This window comes from Cynocephalus volans, chromosome 10 (assembly GCF_027409185.1).
Source record: "Cynocephalus volans isolate mCynVol1 chromosome 10, mCynVol1.pri, whole genome shotgun sequence".
Taxonomy (NCBI): domain Eukaryota; kingdom Metazoa; phylum Chordata; class Mammalia; order Dermoptera; family Cynocephalidae; genus Cynocephalus; species Cynocephalus volans.
In genome coordinates this window covers 83,670,811-83,689,614 of record NC_084469.1, presented here as the reverse complement: position 1 = coordinate 83,689,614, position 18,804 = coordinate 83,670,811, and the positions used below count along the sequence as shown (strand labels likewise).

The 18,804-nt window shown below is 42.1% G+C and overlaps 1 protein-coding gene across 4 annotated transcripts in view; it reads right to left on the bottom strand.

Moving 5' to 3' along the window:
- The window catches only part of MYLK3 (myosin light chain kinase 3), a 48,621-nt gene extending 39,158 nt beyond the window's left edge, over positions 1-9,463 (bottom strand). For 3 of the 4 annotated variants that reach the window (XM_063110916.1, XM_063110918.1, XM_063110919.1), the window contains exon 1: positions 9,228-9,463. In XM_063110916.1, the coding sequence (XP_062966986.1) occupies positions 9,228-9,281 (54 nt within the window). In that variant the 5' untranslated portion in view covers positions 9,282-9,463. The remainder of the gene's footprint in view (positions 1-9,227) is intronic. The other variant, XM_063110917.1, reaches the window with a different exon arrangement.
- Positions 9,464-18,804: the final 9,341 nt, after the last annotated feature.

The window sequence follows — 18,804 nt, the reverse complement described above, 5'->3', positions numbered from 1 at the left end:
ATGAGGCCGAGCTGATCATCCAGAGACTTCTTGTGGAAGGAGGCAGGAGATGGGCTTTCCCAGAACAGTCCAAATAAGTACTGGGCAGAAAATCCTGGCAATTCCCAGAAGTAAGCTCTGGGGTCCTCTAGGAGAAAGCTCAGAACACACCGACAAAAGTTCTGGAGGCTTCTTTGATGAAAAGGAATAGCCAAGAGGACCAGCTCTGAATCTCTTTCATTTCTTAGTCAGCATGTGGGTTCCTTGAGGAGTGATGTGTGGCTTCTCTACGCCATCCCTGATGTACAAGGCACAGCAAGTAGCGTGGGCATTCTTTTTGGACAACGGTGCCTGCCCAGAGGACAGGGGGAGCATTGCGCCCCCAAGCCAAGAGAAGGAAGAGCAGAGAAGAGGTGGTTGTACTGGATTGACACAGAGTAGCAAATCCAATGACACCTTGTCTTTCCCAGGTGAAGACAGGGCAACTGATCAATCCACTCCTGGAGAAAGACAGGCTGACCCCTGTTTGCCCTAGTGGGGCAAGTGTGCTCTGAACCCCAAGACTCTTCCCTGATCTTCTGGTGACCTAACGGTCTCGGGCTCATGGGGTGAGAAAGATTGCAACATCCTCATTTTAAAATGATATCAAGACTCATTATCACCTTGAATATTTCTTACTACATTGTGTGTTACATTCTAAGAAACATAACAACAATAAAAACTAGCCCTGGCTGGTATAGTAAAGTTACCATCTCATAAATATATCACTTTTCAATCTCAGCTGTTGCTACTGAGAAATTGTTGATTGTCTATATGTGCAATCTGTGTATACATATGAAGCAGAACACTTACATGAGTTGTTTAAATATTTTCAAATAAATAACTCCCTAAGCGCTGGTAGCACTGAGGCCACGGGTTCGGATCCTATATGGGGATGGCCGGTGCGCTCACTGGCTGAGCGTGGTGTGCACCACAGCGTGCCCAGGGTTGCGATCCCCTTACCAGCCAAAACAAAAAAAACAAAAAAAAACTCCCTAACACCTTTATCTCAAGAAAAAAAAAAAAAAAAAAAAATGATATGCAGACTCTAACTCAAGCTGAAAGACTTACCTCCCATATTTATCTTCTTCCCCTTCAGAGACCTGATTAAAGTGATAATCAAGGAAGAAAACAAATATACAGCCTCAATGACAAAGAGAATGGAAGAGGAGCCATTGGTGAATGCGTGTTATCAATGAACTTCTGGAAGATGGAAAGTTGTTGGAGGAGAGATAACTGGAGAAATAAGAAAGAGAAAACCACAGCCTAACTAGGCAAAAAGGCAAACACAGACAAGCATAGAGCCAGCTTTATCCCGTAGAAGCCTAGAGAAGCCTGTGGACCCTGAGACCCCATAGAGAGCAGAAATGCCAGACTGGGGAGTCCATTCCCAAACAGTGGCTCTCCCTTCCACACCTCTGCCTAGAAAGAGCAGGCCAGGAGAGCCCCCACCCTCCCTGGAGATCAGAGTCTGTTTCTGGAGAAACTCAATGGTCCACGCTACACTAGCTCAATGCGCTGGCGTTGGGGGGGCAGGGAGGGTCCCTTGGGAGCTCCCCATGTGATCACCCTCAACAAAGCCACACAGTCAACAAGCCTCAACCACCTTCCCAGTTTTTATTACCTTGTTCTAAAATACGCACAGACAAAAAAGATTACCGGATATTCAAAGAAAGCCCCCAAGATGAAAAGGCAAGACCAAAACAAACAGAAACGTAATTATGGAGGAAAGAGAGAAAATGCGAAACAGAAGAGTTTCAAAAAGGCTATCATTTGTAAACACAGAAAAGTGTGAAAGGCTATTCCATCCATTAAAAAAGAAGAGGATGTTATAAAAAAAACAACTTTCAGTTGGTTAGAGTGTGGTGTTAGAATACCAAAGTCAAGGGTTCGGATCCTCGTACCAGCCACTGCCAAAAAATACAAAAAAGAACAACCATAGAATAAAAGAGAGGTCTTAGAAATTTAAATATGAATACTAAAATTTAAAAATCCAATATAGGGATTAGAAAACAGAGTTAAACTGGCCTTCACATCTTGGGCACAAGGGGTGACAATCAGCTTTGTATCTCATGAGTATTCATAACCAATAAAAAAAAAAAAAAGAAAGCTCAGATAATATCCCAAAAAATACAAATAAAAGATGAAGACATGTACATAAGGAGAGAAAAGATGTTAAACAACAGATGCAGCTGGTTTCACATCTAATTAATTGGAGTTTTAAGAGGAGAAAAGAAAGAAAGAGGGAAGCTATTCATAACTACAGTCATTATGCAATTTTAGAACACAGAAATAAAGAGATTTTAAAAGCTCCCGGAAATTTAAAAGAAAAATAAAAAGATCACATACCAAGGAACTGGAATCAGAATGACATCAAACTTCTCATCCTAAAAACAACTGGATGCTGGGAGATAGGTTGGATATAGAATTCTAGATTGAAAAGCATTTCCCCTTAAAATTTTGAAGACATTGCACCATTGTCAGAGAACAAAACGAAGAGTTTTATGACTTGCAAAGATGCAAAAAAATTATGCGCCCCTTCTAAGGAAGCTGCTTTGAGGATATACTCCAGCAAAATGAAGGAGTGAACAAATTAAGAGCTCCAGGAAACAACGGCTTCAACTAGGTCCAAAGTTGAAACAGCAGAATGGAGAGTTCCCAAAAAGGAGGACCCCAAGGGGGGAAAAAACAGTATACAATATAATATAACTAAAGACATGTAGTAAAATGTTCAGAGCATGAGGCCTGGAGTCAGACTGTGGATTTAACTCCTGCCTCTGCCAGTTATTAGTCAGAATTGTGGGCCAGGGTTACTTAACCTCTCTGAGCGTGCGCTTCCTGATCTGTAACATGAGAATAACAATACATACACTTCAAGGAGTCACTGGGAAGGTTGAATGAGGATGCTTGTGAGACATCTAAAACAGGGCTTGACACACAGGAAAAGCTCAAATGTTAGCTATCAGCATGACGATGGCAGATAGGGCAAAAGGGAAACAAAAGGAATCAGACACCAAGAAAATCCGAGTTCTTACAAGAAAGAATGAGGTATAAGTACAGTAATTGATTTTGCAATAAGTAATATTTGCATCCATAATTAGGTAAACACTTTATTAGGTAAAAACAGTGATATATCAATCATTGGGTCGGGGAGGGCAGTAGGAGTGTGGGAGAGTTAAATCTTCATTCATCTTAATAGGAAGTCCATAGATCATGTACAAAACTGATAATGTAATACAGAAGCAAATATCAGAAGAAACGGCTAAAGACTTCAATGTGTTTGCCTCTGGGGACCAGGACAGGAAGCCAGTTATGTGGAACTCAAGGGCACAACATCTAAGGGTACACTTGGTCGATTTGTATATTTATAACAGCAATGTTGCAGCACGTGGCAGTGAGTGATCTTGTTCTAACAAAATCAAATATTATGACAATTTTACAAGAGAGGTAAGCCACGTGTCAACAGGAAAGACTCCCTTTTCTACTTTATGCAAAATGCCACATGGACTAGCTGCATATCTGGAACTCATTTAACCTCTCTGAACACAGCTTTCCTCATCCGCACCAGGGGCTTAATAGTGCAATCACCCAGGGCTGTTTGAGTACTAATGTAAGTGAAGCACTTAGCACAGCTCTGGGCCCACGGTAAGTACACGAAAATGGCAGAAGTTAAAACTGTCGTCCTTAACACCAACCTGTCCCAGACAGCCCAACAAGACAGCAGTGTGCTGTTACCTTGCTGTGGGGCAGGGACAGAAGTATAAAGAGGGGACAGCCTCCCAATCCTAAATCAGCCCCCCAGGCACCTGTCCCAGCCCAGGCCACCTCCCCTGAATGTACCATTAGCTGGTATGCGCTCTGAAAGTGCAAACATGTCCTCCATAAAGCCGAGCTTGCTTAAGAAAGGAAAACAGAGATAAAAAAATAAATAAATAAAAAATAAAGAACCTCAGAAAGCCTCACAGAGTTCAATGTGGAAAACTTCAAGTTAGGGGCCCCTTGGCACGGTCTACCCACTACACCCTGCACTAGTTGGGAAAGGCCCAAGCTGACCATCCCCAAACTGTACCCATCAACCAAAGTTTTCTGCTGAGTTTCTTGGTCCAAGAGGACCCAGGTCTGGGAAACAATTATCACTGGGGTTCCTTTCATCTTGTAACCCTACCAATTATTCCTCAGGCTCCTACTTCAAAGCATCCTGGCCTTACCTTCAAAGGAACGGCCCTTACCGCAAATATCTGGGTGTAATCCGACGCCCGCTGCTGGCCTCTGGTGCTGGGACCGTGCGGTGCTGGAGTGGGGCACAGAGTCCCCATCCTGCAGCCACTGTGGCTGTGCCAACTAAGTGTTTACTCTGCCTGGAGATGGATGCTGCCCAACTGCCTAGAGCACTGGGAATGAGGTGGGCTGGAAGGCCAGGATGATTTCTCTAGGAGAACTCAGGCAGTAGTGATAAGCCTGGCATTTCCGCTTATCTCTGACCCTGTCCCAGGCCCCAGAAGCATCCAGAGGCTTCACTTGGTTATCTGTTTTGCTGGGCTGTATCTGCCTCCCCGGGGGCCTACTTCCTGCATCACTTAGCAGAGTGTCCAGCTGTGAAACAAACACCGGTGTGGTCCAAGGAGGGAGGAAGGCAGGGAGGGAGTCCTAGGGCAGAGCTGACCTAAGTTCAAAACCTTGAATCCTGGTGCAGGGGCCCAAGAGATGAGCTGGGAATCATTGCTTTCAGGCAGCCCTCCAGGATGGGGGAAAGTCTTGACAAGCTGCAGAATGGGTTGGCAGCCCTGCGTTTCTTCAATGGGCTGCTTGCACCGTGGCCGGGAGCCTGGCTAGCCACCTCCAGGCTGGGAGGGTCCAGCTATTGCTCTCCAGGAAGCAACTTAGAGGTACAGAGTCCCCAAAGACTGGGGCAAGCTGCAGTGAGGAAGAAGTCAAATGACTTGATGGTTTCTGCTAAATGAGACGCCGGGGAGGGCTCCCTGGCCCGATCTTCCCAGAGTGCCCTGGGGGAAGCCAAGCTCTACACACTGGCATGCTTACACAGACACACACACACACACATATCACTTTGGGACCACAGTTTACCTAGCCTGACTGACAGGAATCAAACAAAGGCTGTAGGCTTTTGATATTAGCTCACTTTTCTGAGCCTGACCATGGCCAGACCCTGTGCTAAGCACTTTAGCTGCCATACCTTATTTAAAATCTACAACAACCCTGTGTGGCAGATTATTATTTATTGTCCCCATTTTACAGGGAGGGAACAATCTAGAGAACTTAAGTGACTTGCCAAGGCTACACAGTCAGAACACAAAGGAGACAGAATTCTAACTCCATGTTCATAACTGACACCATTTTAGAGACAAGAGGGATCTCAGATGCTGTAAGGGTCATCTTCCTTATTTTGTAGATGGAGACTCTGAGGCCCAGAGAGGGAAAGGGACTTACTGAAGGTCACACAGAAAATCAGTGGCAAAGACAGGACCAGATGGTAAAACTGTTGCCCTCAGAGTGACCACGGAACTCCCTGCCCTTATTCTTTGGGTCGAGAGGTGTTATGTATGTGGAGGGGGGCGAGTTTGGCCTATGCCCCACAGGCTCAGCTCTGACAGTTGTTTGAGGAGATGGGGAGGGGGCTGAGGGGCAGGGACTCCCAGATATCAATACTGGTTGCTTATTCTTTCATAGTAAAATGTCTACAACTTGCCTCATCCCGGCCACTCAGAAAGATAATAAAACCACAGCCACAGTCCTGCCAGGATGAATCAAAGGAACTGTGCTTGGGAATAAAACCAAAATCAAGTTGGCCTCCCTGAAGAAGCAGAGAGGGAAATGAAAGCTACATGGAAACCTTGCCTGGCTGTGGTTGCAAACTCTTGCAAACTCTCAGTGGTTGGTGGGTTTGCTCCCGGGATCTCACTGTCTTCCATACCCAGCATTCCCATGCCTGGTTGAAGTCTTTTTATCTCACCTCTTCCTTCCCCACATGCCTAGTCCAATTGTTCCCTGCCTAAGCAAGGTCAGATGGAATCAGCCTGAAAATACTAGAAAAGAACAAAAAAGTACCCAAAGGAGCCAAATTCGGACCAGGAACCATTCATTCATCCTTCCATCCATCCATTCATTCATTTGCTGAGCAATAAAGCACTAATATTTATTGAGCACTTTTGTGCACCAGACACTGTGCTATTTCTTTACTTAAATTACCTTATTTGCCCCTCACAACAATTCTTGGAGGAAGGGACTATTATCCCCATTTTACAGACAAGTAAACTGAGGCTTGCTGTGATAAAGGCACTTTCCAAAGTCGGTGTAAGAACCTGGATTTAAATGCAGGCAGTCAGACCCCAGAGTTTGCTTACAACTGCAAGTAGTCTAACTGAAATTTTCTGGTTTTGTCCAGAACCTGACTTTGTCTCTGGGGGGCTGCATTTGTCAACTGCCAATTCAGAAAACCCAATTACATTGGCGAGTTGGAACCAGGCCAACCAGCTTCATGTCAACGCATCGCACTGCCGGCTCTTCTGCCAGCTCACACTGGTGAGGTGTCTCCATCTGCAAAGTGCTTTGACATGTGTCCTCACATTGGCTGCTCATCTGAGGTGGCTGGATTGTTATCCCCATTTCACTCGTGAAGAGACTAAGTAAGGCTCACAGTGAGAGTCAGTGTGGAGCTGGGCCTCGGACAGCTCCAGGGCCTCTGTTCGCTGCAGAGGGGAGGGTTTCTGGAACACCTGCATCACTTCAGGACCCTGCTTCACCTGCCCTGGCTGATAGGAATCAGAGAAAGGACTGCATGTTTTTTATATCAGCTCACTTTTCTCAGCCTGACCATGGGCAAACCCGTTGCTAAGCACTTTAGCTGAAATGTCTTATTTAAAGTCTTTGACTATGCCAACTCATGACTAAGAGCTCTGCTTGTGCCATGGAAAATCCCAAAATTCTGTATGGGAGTGAGGTTAACACATCAGAACAACAGAGAAAGTGAGATAGTCACTAACTGCTTAGGTGCAAAGAATATGGGTGGGATGAGGCGAATTTGTATTAAGTACCCATGTTTCCAGCCCCCCTGTATCTGATAAAAATAATTTTATCTTCATCTTCACAAATTCTCTCCCCTCAGCTTACCCCTACCGTCTGAGGAGAGCCCAGTCCCAGGATTTCTTGGTGCCAAATCTGAAGTATTGGTAGCAGAGGCAGTAAAGGACTTTGTTGATTTGGGTAGCAAAATCCCATGAGCGGGGAAGGAAAAAGGGGAGAGATAGACACCGAGCAGGGTCTGGGGTTTGAGGAGTGACAGACCCTCGGCCAGCCCCATGATACGAGAGAATGGGTGAGGACCAAAGGGTTTGGGAAAATGTCTGTTGCAGGATATAAATGGTCATCAGGAATCATAAGTAGGAATGGCACAGTGGCTGGACAGGGCTTCCGTGGCCCCAAGTCTTTGCAGAAACTCAGCCACATGGTGCCAACTAATTCAGGATGTCAGAGGGAAGCAAACATATAGGGGAGGGCTTTTGGAGGAAATGAGACTTGAGCTGAGCCTTGAAGGATGGGTGAGACTTGCGGAAGCCAAGGAAAGGCAGTTCTGGTGAGGACACAAAGTGAACCAAGCCCCAGGTGGAGCCTGGTAGGTGGGGGTGATGGTACAGGGACTGCCCTCAGGTCAGGAAGTGTCAACAGAGGCCCAGCTTATTCAGCAGGTGGGATCTTTAGGAGGGTAGTCCAGGAAATAAGGCAGATAAATTTAGACCCAAAGCAGCAAGATACAATCCAATGGAATGTTTGAAGTGGAGAAAAATGTAATAGAGTGTTTAGGAATGGATGGAAGTGATTAGCCAAGGGGAGAAAGGGGGTTGACTTGGAGGGGACACAAAGCCACTTCTGGGATGCTGGGGATGTTTTCTGTCTTGGGCAGTGGTCACATGGGTGCATGCATAGTTAAAATTCCACAGGATATAATATGTGTACATTGCACTGCATATGAATTATACCTTAATTGGATTCTGTTAGCATGAAAAAAAAGGGGAAGAGGAAATGAGAGGCACAGGCAGCAAGGTACAAATGGACCAGCAGCCACTCAGAAAGCTCAAATCAGCAAGCGTTTACCACTTCTGGGATGCGTCTGCTGCCAAAACACGGAGTGCTAAGGAAGTAAAGTAACATCTAAGAGAACAAATCTTTGAAAGTTCTTCTGCTGCCTGAAGTTCTGAGATCCTCATTCCACCACCCCACAGGCTTGCAACAGAAGCAGGAGACTCTAAGCATCTACCAGCACCACGCACAAACCAACAGAGCTAACCAGCCAGCCCACAACTCCAAGGATCAATGACGCTCTTCCCAGATCCAACAGATGAAAACTTAACCCCCAAAGGAGGTCGCAAAATAGCAAGTACATACACTGGAATCCCATTGTTGTTTAATATATACATGTATGCCAGAATGAGAGAATTGCAGATGATCTGTATTTTCTATATTCATTTGTATCTTGTTTCTAATTTTTAAAAAAATTAAGTGTATAATTTGTAATCAGCAAAAGTTTGTTTTTCTGTAATGGTCACCGTTCACCTACACATGGAGGAATTTTTCTAGACAGACAATATGCACAAGAGAGGGGTTTAATTAACCAAGAACACAGAGCAATAGACTCCCTCAGGACCCCAGTTGACAGAAAACAACATTTCATAACCTTACAGGGAGGTCTGAGGTCAATTGCTTAGGCTTAAATGAACAAAAGCATGTACATTAAACAGGCTCAGGAGGAGGACTCAGAAATAGCAAATCTCATGGGGAAAGAGCAATTATTTGTTTTTTAAATAGATTCCCCATCTAACTTGGGAAGAAATGTTCCAGACTCCACACCCAACTCATAAACTACACAGTAGAATTAATTTGGGAGTTTTTTAAAGCAATGTTGGCAAACGTTTGGGAACAATCACCAACTACAGCATTCTCAAATGATTTAAGCACCTGTGTTACTAATCGCGGCAAGAGGTTTGGAAAACAGTTCTTAAGTCTGAAAAGCACATGCAATTCCCCCAAACCCGTACAAAACCAGACAAATCCATGCACATAAAACCAAGAGCTGTTAGTTTTTAATTGTTGTTTGTTTTCGATGAGACTCTAAAAGTGGTTTCTGGAGGGTCTTACATGCCCCTAATGCACTGCTGAAAACACAAACACAAAGTAAGTTTATCGTCTGCACTTACATACCACCTTCCATCCATGGATCCCAACTGGTCTGTCAGAAATAGTGTTTTCATAAGTCTCCAGTGAGATGCGTAAATATTGTTACCTCCATCTTATCACAGATAAACTTAAATCTGGGGGCAGCTAAGTGGCTTGTCAACAGTTATAACCCAAGACAACATCGTGCAAGCCACCCTCTGCTCTCCCTTCCTCTGCTGACCATCCCTTTGAGCTTTTTCGTTGGCCCCAGTTTAAATCATGCACGCAGACCATTGTTTCCCTGGTGATGGAGGTGGCATTCTATTTCCTGCCCTGAGTCTGGCCCCGGGCCCTGACTGCACTGCATTTAGCCACAAGTGCATCAGCCGTGCGTGAGTGGAGACAGCTTGGCTCCTTGGAAACCTAAGTGGCGTATGTCAGCTGGCCCAGGCCCACTGAGAGCCACTCCAGGCCATGCTGCTAACTCCTCCACCTCTTGCCCAGAGCAACCCGCAATGACAGTGATGACGTCTCTTGGAGCTGGATGAACAAATGGGAACACCTCAAAGGCAAACTCACTGGCCCCCGCTCCAGAGAGAAATAATCCTTAGCCATCTGGGACCCACCTCTAGATCAATCCAGCCCTCCCTCTGCTCATTTCTATGGACAATAGAGCAAAGTGTGCTTGCTGGTCATTGATTATATTCCTGACAGGCAACTGCATTGACACTTAGAATTCCCAGTTGCAGTGTTTACTTTTATGTTTATTAATTAATGTGTCCTGGAATGACCACTCAGCATCAGATCCAGAAAAATAAGAAAGTTATTGAGGCATCTACCAGGTAACAAGAGTTACTATAAGAAAAGTGTTTCCCTGATGGCTGCAGTCACTTAAAAATTGGAAGTAGAGACTTTCTTGTCCATTCTCTGCCATTTAGTCATAAATGCCATATATTGTTACTTGTAATTAATTTCAATTTGTTTCTAAAATGCCCTGTTAACCTGACTGGATGGCTATATGAACCAGACACTGGTTGGTTGAGTTGCCCGTCCATGTGCTCCTAAGCTCCCCATACATAATCCTATCAGAGCCCATTAGTAGTCACACTACCTAATCGCTGTTGAGCATTTACTTTGTGCCAGGCACCCTGCCAAGCATTTTAAATTCGTAAGTTTTTTAAAATACTAATTATGTACTATTAATATTCTTATTTACAGATCAGGAAACTGAGGCCTAGGGAGACACACAGTCACTATGTTAGATTCTTGTGGCTATAGTATGAAATTACCACATATTTAGTGCCTTAAAACAACAGAAATTTGGGCCGGCCCCATGGCTCACTCGGGAGAGTGTGGCGCTGGTAGCAGCGAGGCCTTGGGTTCGGATCCTATATAGAGATGGCTGGTGCACTCACTGGCTGAGCGTGGTGCAGACCACACCGTGCCGAGGGTTGCGATCCTCTTACCAGTCAGGAAAAAAAAAAAAAAATGTATTCTGTCACAGTTCTGGAGGCCAGACGTCTGAAACTGATATCACTGGGCCAAATTAAGGTGTTAGCAGAACTATACTTCCTCCAGAGGCCCTAGAGGAGAATCCATTCCTTGCATCTTCCAGCTTCTGGTAGCTGCTGGATTTCTTGATTTGTGGCTGCATCACTCCAGTCTCTGGCTCCATGATCACACTGCCTTATCCTCTTCTTTGTGTGTGTCAGATCTGCCTTTGCATCCCTTTTATAATGATGCACGTGACTGCATTGAGGGTCCGACCTGGATAATCCAGGATAATCTCTCCATCTCAAAATCCTTAACTTAATCACATCTGCAAAATCCTTTTTTGCCATTTGCGTGTTCCAGGGATTTGGATATGAATATCTTTTGGGGAGCCGTTATCTATCTAGCCTACCAGTTACCCACCTAGTAGGTGGTGTCTGCAGGTTTCTCTTCTCATGTGCTCATGAGGGTTCATTGTTTAAGTGGTGAATGTGTAGCATAGAGGATAAAAGCTCAGGTTTTGGCACCAGGCAGGTGCCTGGGTTTGAAACCCAGCTCTCCCATTTATATACTTTGTGACTTCAGCAAGTAATTTAACCTCCCTGAGCTTAGGTTTCCCCACCAAGGCCTGTTGCATGGGATTGTTTGAGGATTAAATGGATAATGAATGTGAAACTCACACGACAGTGCCTGTACATAGTTAAGTGCTCAGTGAATGGGAGCTGTTCTTGTTAAAAGCCAGGTGTCAGCTGGAGTTCTGACCTGATGTTGCAGAGGGCCCAGTGAGGACCAGGTTTCTACAGATGAAGAAATGTGAAGACGGGGAGTAAAGTCATTCTGCTACACAGACAATAAAATTCAGTGTTAGTCTAAGCATGGTAGAATTCTCAAAACCTTTCGGTGTGGAACAGTGTTGAAGACCTGCCAGAACTGGCCATGTAAAGGATTTCTGCTCTTTAAAAGTGGAGACTTCTATCTTTCTCTAGGGAGTGTGTGGATCTGGGTCCCCAAATTTTGTGTTTTTGTCAATAGATTGCCCATTGTCTTAAACGGGGTTAGTCTGGATATTAAAATTCTGATAGTCCCTTGAGGTTAAACTGATTCCAAATTCAAGACCTATAACAAAAAGAATGACTGATAAAGCAAGGGCTTAGAATATGGAGAATAAATTAAGAAAAACAGGCAATAAACAGTAGGAAAAGAACAGTAGGGAAAAACAAGGACATTTTAGGCGAACGTGATAACCACTACACTACGGAAACCGTTGCATAAAACAAGGACATTTTAAACTTGAGTATTTCTTATGAATATGTTTGAGAGAAGAAATGAAAACTAGCTTGTCTCCTTAAATCTGAGCAAAATAAATGTGATTTGATTCTGCTCCACTCACGCATTAACTGGGCTAGGATAACATGAATTTTAATAAAGAAGTTTTAGTATTTCTCTTGGTTGATATTTGAACTGCACTTCTAAACATTATCATATGTAATGTATGATCTGTTCAACTTGCTATATTTTATCCAATAAGATTTTTCAGTTTAATCCACTGGGATTCTTTACAGATATGACAGGATTTCTCATTTTGGATGGGAAGAGGTCAATGGAATGAGAAAAGAATAGATTTTCTTTTTAGAAAAAGAAAAACTGCAAACTACTTAACTTAAATGTCAACCGGTAGAGGAAAGAATGGTAGCTCTACATCTACCGAAATGGAAAACTATCCAAGGCATATGGCCAGGTAAAAAAAAATTCACAAAACACCACACAAAATTTGATTCCATTTAAATTAAAAAGACAGACTGATAATCAGACGGACAGACATAGATATGGAAATCCATTAGCAATAGTTGAGAAGGGTATACACCCAATTATTTCCTGGGAAAAGAGCAGAACAGGGATGGAGAAAAAAGAAGTGGGTATTCTCCCTTTATAGTACACATGTTTTTGTACTTGGATTTACACTTAAAAGAATTTATTATTTTCTATTAATAATTGTATTAATAAAATTTACGTTGTATCTGCATTTTTATAAGCAGCATTTTTTGTATATTACTTGTATACTTTTTTAAACAATAAAAAACAAGTTATTTATTTTAATGAAAATAGTACATTAAGTTATAGTTCTTTTGCTAGAAATATTACTTGTGAGATAAAAAGCACTAAATGTGTGTGGGGTTTTTAAAATTTTTATTAATGAACCAGACATGTTCTCTCTGCCTTGACTTTATATTAAAGGAACAGAAGTACAAAAAAACAAAAACAAAAAACCCATATCTTGAAGACAAGTGGGTACCATGTATGGATGAGAGAGTCAGTACATATCTGAAGCCAGAAAGCTGATGGGAGAGGATTAAGAGAGAAACAACAGGCCGCAGAGCAGGGCTGCCAGTCAGACTGTGGGAACCCGGGCAAGCTCTGCCAGTGGATCAACTGTACCCACCTGATTTTCTCCACCCCCAGTCCCTCATATACATACCCAGCAAGTACAGGCAGCTGGCATTTACCCTCAGGCAAAAGTAAACAGACAAGTCCCTGACAGCTCTTCTCTAAAGAAATTAAACAATCCACATCTAAGGCTTTTCATCTTCGAATTGGTGCCCCAGAGTAAAGTCCTCATTCTGGTAATCAGGTGGCTTCATCCTAAAAATCAGTTCCCATCCTCCCCCACCACATTCCCAGAGCACCCAGTCAGGATTCTTACTGGGGAGAAGCCACCCAGTTACATAGACCTTCTTTCTTAAATATGGCCAGACAACCAAAGATCATCAAGATATTAGCAGAACCAGGAGCCTGAAAGAGCAAGACCAAGATATACAGACATAAAAAACAAACTATGGTAGAAACAAAGATAATAAGGGAATGAAGGAAAACTTGACTCAAAGAGATTTAAGAAAGATTTTATAAAACCAGAACAGGTTGATTTGAAAAAAGAATAATCAGAAAACAAGAGGAAGCAATTAGAGATTAAAAATATGATAGCTGAAATAAAATGTTCAAACGAATCATAAAAGAGAGGAAATCTGCCAGAATACAGGGTAGAAGACAGAAAATGTGACAGAACAGATAAGTCACAAAAGGACAAATCCAAGTCCAACAGTCACTAAATGGAATCCCAGGAAAAAAAAAAAAACAGAGAAAAGGCTGGGGTGAGAGAAGAGATGATTGACTCCAGCCATTTTCCCATCTTTGCATCACTCATTCCCAGGATATCTCTGCTGGGAACCCAACTGACTGCTGCTGTGGGAGATCAATTCCTGGATTTACAATCCCATGAAGACTGGTATTTTCTAGAAGGGGAGTTGATGGAGGGTGGCCAAAAAATGACAAGTGTGGGGCTGGCTGGTTAACTCAGTTGGTTAGAGCATGGTGTTAGAACACCAAGGTCAAGGGTTCTGACCCCCATATCAGCCAGCTGCAAAAAAAAAAAGACAGGTATGTACTATTTTCTTTCTTTCTTTTTTTTTTTTTCCTACTGGCCAGAGCAGGGATCCAACCCTGGACCTTGGTACACTCTAACCAACTGAGCTAACCAACCACAGGTACCACTTCCTTAATGTAGCCTGATAGTACCAAGGAAGCCAGGATTATAGCCTCTGTTTATATGGACACCAGCACTCTAGAAATAATTCACCTGCATCATTGAGAGAAATTCTAAAATCAGGGCCAGGAGAACAGAGCCCTTCAGCTCACTACTGGTGACCTGCCTCCAGGCTGACATCAGTCTACCCTCTTTGGGTCTGGTTGCTTGATTACCTACAAGCAAACCCAACTCTCCAGGATTCAGCTCACGTTTCTCTGTCTTGTTTACAAGAACATCATAACTTCTTCCAATGCCTTGTCTATGGAGTGTAGCAGGCATCTCTCGGGTGAGTTCCTGGCTAGCAAACATTCTGCCTTTTCCAGGAATGCCCCTAACACAGTCTACATCAGTAGACTCCCAGCAGCCATGTTTGTACTATGGAACTCTGGCCCTACCAAACTGGCCTTGACTGATTGTCCCAAGGCTAGATTTCTATCAGTTTGAAACAACTGGATTTTCCATCCCGAGAAGTGGAAAACCAGTCCAGAAAGACAGAGATTCTAAAGACAATCCTTAGACTTCAACCTAGACAGAGGGGCCGTGAACTCCCATAAGTTGAAAAAGATAGAGTGGGAAGACAAACCCACAGATGAAGACAAAAGGTCCAAAAGTATGTTTGTCAAGACCCAAAAAAGAGAGTAAGGCTATGATGCAGGCAGGAATAGATTTAACTGGAGACTTTCAAACCTCAAATGAAGTAGAATCTATTAAAGACAGGTGTAGGTGGGCTGGCGGGTTAGTCCACTTGGTTAGAGCTAGTGCTGATAACACCAAAGTCAAGAGGTCGGATTCCCACACCAGCCAGCCACCAAAAAAAGACAGATTTAGGGAAGCCATCAAAACTTAGAGGCAGAAAGATGAGGACATGGTAAGAACTCTGAGGAAAGACTTTTGAAATGACATTTTTGTTCAAGACGAGGTGGTAACATACCAATTGAAAGAAAACAAGCAACCCAATTAAAAAATGGGCAAAAGAGCTAAGTAGGCATTTCTCTAAGGAAGATATCCAAATGGCCAACAGACATATGAAAAAATGCTCAACATCACTCAGCATCCGGGAAATGCAAATCAAAACCACATTGAGATACCATCTAACCCCAGTTAGGATGGCTAAAATCCAAAAGACTATGAACGATAAATGCTGGCGAGGCTGCGGAGAAAAAGGAACTCTCATACATTGTTGGTGGGACTGCAAAATGGTGCAGCCTCTATGGAAAATGGTATGGAGGTTCCTGAAACAATTGCAAATAGATCTACCATACGACCCAGCCATCCCACTGTTGGGAATATACCCAGAGGAATGGAAATCATCAAGTCGAAGGTATACCTGTTCCCCAATGTTCATCGCAGCACTCTTTACAATAGCCAAGAGTTGGAACCAGCCCAAATGCCCATCATCAGATGAGTGGATACGGAAAATGTGGTACATCTACACAATGGAATACTACTCAGCTATAAAAACGAATGAAATACTGCCATTTGCAACAACATGGATGGACCTTGAGAGAATTATATTAAGTGAAACAAGTCAGGCACAGAAAGAGAAATACCACATGTTCTCACTTATTGGAGGGAGCTAAAAATTAATATATAAATTCACACACACACATACACACATACACACACAAACCGGGGGGTGGGGAGGAAGAAGATATAACAACCACAATTATTTGAAGTTGATACAACAAACAAACAGAAAGGACATTGTTGGGGGGGAGGGGGGGGAGGGAGAAGGGAGGGAGGTTTTGGTGATGGGGAGCATTAATCAGCTACAATGTATATCGACAAAATAAAATTTAAAAAAAAAAAAAAAAAAAAAAAAACATACCAATTGAGGAGAATACCAATTGAGATCAAATGACATACAATGAGGAGAACATACCAATTGAGATCAAAGTTGGCAAGATATGGACAAAATATTTGAATCCGAAATTTGAATCTGATAAGAAAACCTACAACACACATGGAGAAGACATCTACATCAATCAGGAAAGTTAAAATGAGCACTGGTTCTCTGCACTTTTATGTAACATTTGCAACACAGTTTAAAAAAAAAAAAAGATCTATCTACATAAATCCTCTATTTTCTACATAATGTCTATGTTGCTTTCCTAGCCAGTCACAGTAATATTAAGCTATTTGAAATGCATCTCCCCGCTTCTTCTCCATCTAACAAGCTGTCAATACTTCTATTACAAAATTGTAGTCACACTGACCTAGGTTTGTATGCAGACTCTGTCATTTGCAACTTTTTAAACTAACTCTTTGAGCTTCGTTTTCCTGATTTGTAATTACTAAACACAATCATATATGGAAATTATTTGGAACAGTGCGTGGGACATAGTGACCACTCCAAAAATGGTAGCTCTTTTCTTTCCTTTTAATCGTACTCAAATGTTGGCACTGCAATATAATAACTGTACTCATATGTGTTCAACTGATTCTTTTAATTTGTTACAAACATGGGTTTTACATTTTTAAGATGTTTTATATTTCACAATCTCAAAATCACACTTAAAACTTTTAACCTTGAGCTTCCTAATGAAGGGCAGGAGTCACATTTATCTGTATACCTGGCACCAAATACATATGTCTCCCAACACAAAAGAGGCACATGGCAAACTTGTGTCAGAGCTGCTGCTGCTGAAGCTACAGCAATTTTCTTAATGAAAACATGTGAAATTTAGAAAGTGAATTTCTTATTTGCAGGTCTAATTAGCAACAAGATGCCAAGGAGTAAGGGGATTGTTTGGTTTGTGTTTTGTATTTCACTACAGATCTAAAATTTTCCAATCAAAAGAAAAGTGAAGCTTAACAGGTCTATCACTGGATCCTTGGGGAGTGACATGGATTGAATTGTGTCCCCCAAGTTTTATGTAGTGAAGCTTAATACCCATTGTAACTGTTGAGGGAGGGAAATCCTATTACGGTAATTGAAAGGTGAGCCTTGAAGAGGTGATTAGATTCTAAGGACCAAGCCTTAATGAATAGGTTAATAATGGTGGTCACGGTCATGGTTTTGAGGGCTTTAAAAGGAGAGTATGTGACAGTCTCTTTCTCTCTGTTCTGCCATTTTCACAATGTGATACGCTGCATCACTGAAATCACCACCAAAGGTCTTCACGAGATGTGTTCCCTGGACTTTGGATTTCCCAGCCTCCAAAACTGTAAGCAATAAATTTCATTTTCTTATAAATTACTCAGTTCCACTTATTTTGTTATAAGCAACAGAAACAGACTAAAACAGGGAATCTCACCCCTATATCACATCCCATTAGTCTAGTCAGCCATTCTTCTCTGGAAATTTGCCATACAGAAACAGGAGCACACTCTGAAAACAGCCCAGATATATGGGAGGCAACTTGGAATCATCATCTGCTTCATCTATTGCAAAGAAAGATCCATCACATGGGCAATTAATTATGAAAACATGAAACAATTTTCTACGGAGTATTTTCTTGATATGTTAGATATAAAATATCAAAATGAATACAAAAATATCCCAGATATCTTGGAGAGCAGAAAGATATGCACATTAAACATAACTCCCCCCAAAAACAAAAACCCCAATTCAAAAATGGGCAAAGGATTTCAGCAGACATTTCTCCAGAAAAGATATGCAAATAACCAATAAGCACATGAAAAGATGTTCAGTATCACTACTCATTAGAGAAATGCAGATCAAAACCACAATGAAATACCACTTCACATCCATTAAACTGGCTATTATCAAAAAAAACCAGAAAATAACAAGTGTTGATGAGGATGTGGAGAAATTGGAACCCCTGGACATTGCTGGTGGGAATGTAAAATGGTGCAACCATTACGTAAAACAATTTGGTGGTTTCTCAAAAAGTTAAAGATGGAATTATCATATGATCCAGAAATTCCACTCCTAGGTACATACCCAAAAGAACTGAAATCAGGACTCAAACAGATACTTGTACACCCATGCTCATAGCACCATTATTTACAATAGCCAAAAGGTGAAAAATAACCTAAGTGTTCAACAGATGAATGGATTAAAAAATGTGGTGTATACATACACAGGAATATTATTCAAACTTAAGAAGGAATGAAATTCTGATACATGCTACAATGTAGATGAACCTTAAAAACATTATGCTACGTAAGCCAGATATTAAAAGACAAATGTATGATTCCATTTATATGAGGTACCTAGAATAGGTAAATTCATAGAAACAGAAAGTAGAGTAGAGGATACGAAGGGTTGCGGGGAGGAGGGAATGGGAGTTATTATTTAATGGATACAGAGTTTCAGTAGGGGATGATGAAAAAATTCTGGAAATGGTGGTTGTTACACAACTTTTTAGTTTTATTTTTATTGTATTTTTGGCCACAAAACAAGTCTTAATACATTTAAAAAGACTAAGATCATAGAAAATACGTTCTCTGATCACAATAGAAGGAAATTTAGAAAATTCGCAAACCTATGGAAATTAAACAACACTCTCCTAAAAAAAAAAAAAAATGGGTAAACAGAATAACCACAGGGAAATGAGAGAGTACTTTGAGATAAAAATCAA